The sequence below is a fragment of the Calliphora vicina genome, chromosome 3 (assembly GCF_958450345.1).
Source record: "Calliphora vicina chromosome 3, idCalVici1.1, whole genome shotgun sequence".
NCBI classification, from domain to species: Eukaryota; Metazoa; Arthropoda; class Insecta; order Diptera; family Calliphoridae; genus Calliphora; species Calliphora vicina.
The window spans coordinates 82,123,473-82,125,641 of NC_088782.1; the positions used below are offsets into that span (position 1 = coordinate 82,123,473).

Genomic DNA, 2,169 nt, shown 5'->3' on the forward strand with positions numbered 1-2,169 from the left:
ATATAGAAATCAAAAGAAAAAGGACCAAAATATTTTAAATGAATATAAAAAAAAACATAAGCAAAGAATGTAAAAATAAAAACAAAATAAAATTTGACTTACATTACGTCGTTGTTGCTCCCACGCCGAAAGTACTTTCGTTGAGTGCAGCTTACGATGGAGTTGTTGAGAGAGAGATATTATAATTCGGATTTAAGAGAGCTTGTGTTTTTTTTCCCTATATAACCAATGAGGCACTTTAAATATAAAATTAATTATTTTTAATATTAAATAAAGCAAATCTTAAAAATCTTTTATATTGTTTTTTTTTACCATTTTTTTTAAAACTTTTTTTTTTTTTGTTTTCACTAACGAAATTGCATTTCATACACAAATCAAAAGAGCTTTTGCGACTCAGTGCTGTTAATAATGCCACTGTTACCATTCAATGTATTCTTAGACAAAAACTTCTTAAATATATGTAAATTGATTTGTATAAGTATACGTTTGTTTGTGTATGATATGCAATTACATTTAATTTCTTTTCGTAATAATTAAAGCATGCAAATAACTGTTTTTTTTAAAGAATTTAAGAAACACTAGACAACAAATTTAAATTTTTACAATATTAAACAAATTATAACTAAAACAATATATATATTTTTTTTCTAAAGGTCTTCTTTTAAATTTAATAAAGTGAGCGAAAAATAAAAGTTTAGCACTAATCAAATGAAGTTATTAGGATATTGATGTAAATTACTTGTGTTAAAGAACAAATTTTCTTGACACTTGTAGGTCAGTGTATTTTGTTTTGTATAATTGTTTTTCATCAACATTCCAAACTTAATTTAAGTTGAGACAATTAAAAGCAATTAAATACATTAAAACAAAATTTGGTGAACTCCTATATAAATATTACCTTCATTTGGCAGCTTTTAGAGAGTGTAAGATGACCACATGCACAACAACAATGTATATTGTATTTGTTTTGATCATCAATAAATTGGTGATTAAACCAAAACCCAAATCCAACGAATGATGTTGTTGGAATCTATCGCCAAAGAAAAATACTCATCTGATTCAGGTCAAGAATGATCCTAACTAAGGCAAAAAGTAATTTGTTCTAAAAAAATCAGTAGATACATTGCCAACAGGACATACTTACAGTTTGTATTTAATTGTAGGGAGCTTAATTTTTGTTTTATAGCTTTTTAAGAAAAATCTTTTTTCAAATTTTGCAAACTAGAAGACTCGGTTTTCTGTAAAACAGTACTATTAACGCTATATTTCCATATTATTAACATACATTTTTCATAAACAAATAAAGGTGTAGAAATAATGAACGATACCTAAACAGACAACATAGTTGAGTGGTGAATTTTATCAACGTATACATGGCACTGATGACCGTTAAAATAAATTGAGATTTGACTGTTGCAAATAGAAACTGAGGCAGGCAATATTACAAAACCCCCCCACAAAATCAGGCTTTGGGGATTTAAAAAATTAAAATTACCAAAAATGATTCCGCCTGACGAGTTTGAATACGATAATTTACTGGCGGATATCTTTTGCATGGTAATTTCCAAGAAGATTTCCTTGCAAATCCTCCAGTTCATAATAGCTGTTTCCGAGCTTTTTCCTTATACGAGCTTTAACGAATTTCGGGGCCAGTTTAGCATTATAGTTTTGCTCAAAGTTGGTTTGCTTAAAGTTGCGCCTATACACTTCTTGTCCTTCATCATAGGTGACGTTTCTGGATCGTAAGTTGTAGGATTTCTCGTTGCGATCGAACTGTTTTTGCATTAGCGCAGAAGCACGTTTGGACATTATTTGAAGCGAATCATTACGATCAAAACGAACAGAACGATCCTCCAACATTTCAAGCTGACGCAAGAGTGTGTAGGTGTTTCCGTTAGTTACCATATGTTGACCAAAAGTAAGGTAGTACGGTGACGTACCAATTGCGGAGTGATTAGCTGACCGAAGGGCACAACAAATATTGCTGAGAAGTTCATCCCAGTTTTTCTGATCTGGCCTTATATAAGCTTTTATAGCCGACAACACAGATCGATTCACACGTTCAGACGCGTTAGCCTGAGGTGCATGAATAGCTGTATAAATGTGTGTTATACTGTATTGTTTTAGAAGCCTATTAAATTCATGAGACTTGAACTGGGTGCCATTATC

At 30.8% G+C, this 2,169-nt stretch overlaps 1 protein-coding gene across 1 annotated transcript; it reads right to left on the reverse strand.

Moving 5' to 3' along the window:
• Window positions 1-1,533: 1,533 nt before the first annotated feature.
• Window positions 1,534-1,905, reverse strand: LOC135955569 (uncharacterized). Its single transcript, XM_065505922.1, has one exon. It carries the CDS (start codon window positions 1,903-1,905, stop codon window positions 1,534-1,536), a length of 372 nt encoding a protein of 123 aa, XP_065361994.1.
• Window positions 1,906-2,169: the final 264 nt, after the last annotated feature.

What these genes read in the sequence shown, in the direction of transcription:
- LOC135955569 (XM_065505922.1), bottom strand. Translation starts at nt 1,905, where the DNA reads ATGGTAACTAACGGAAACACCTACACACTCTTGCGTCAGCTTGAAATG.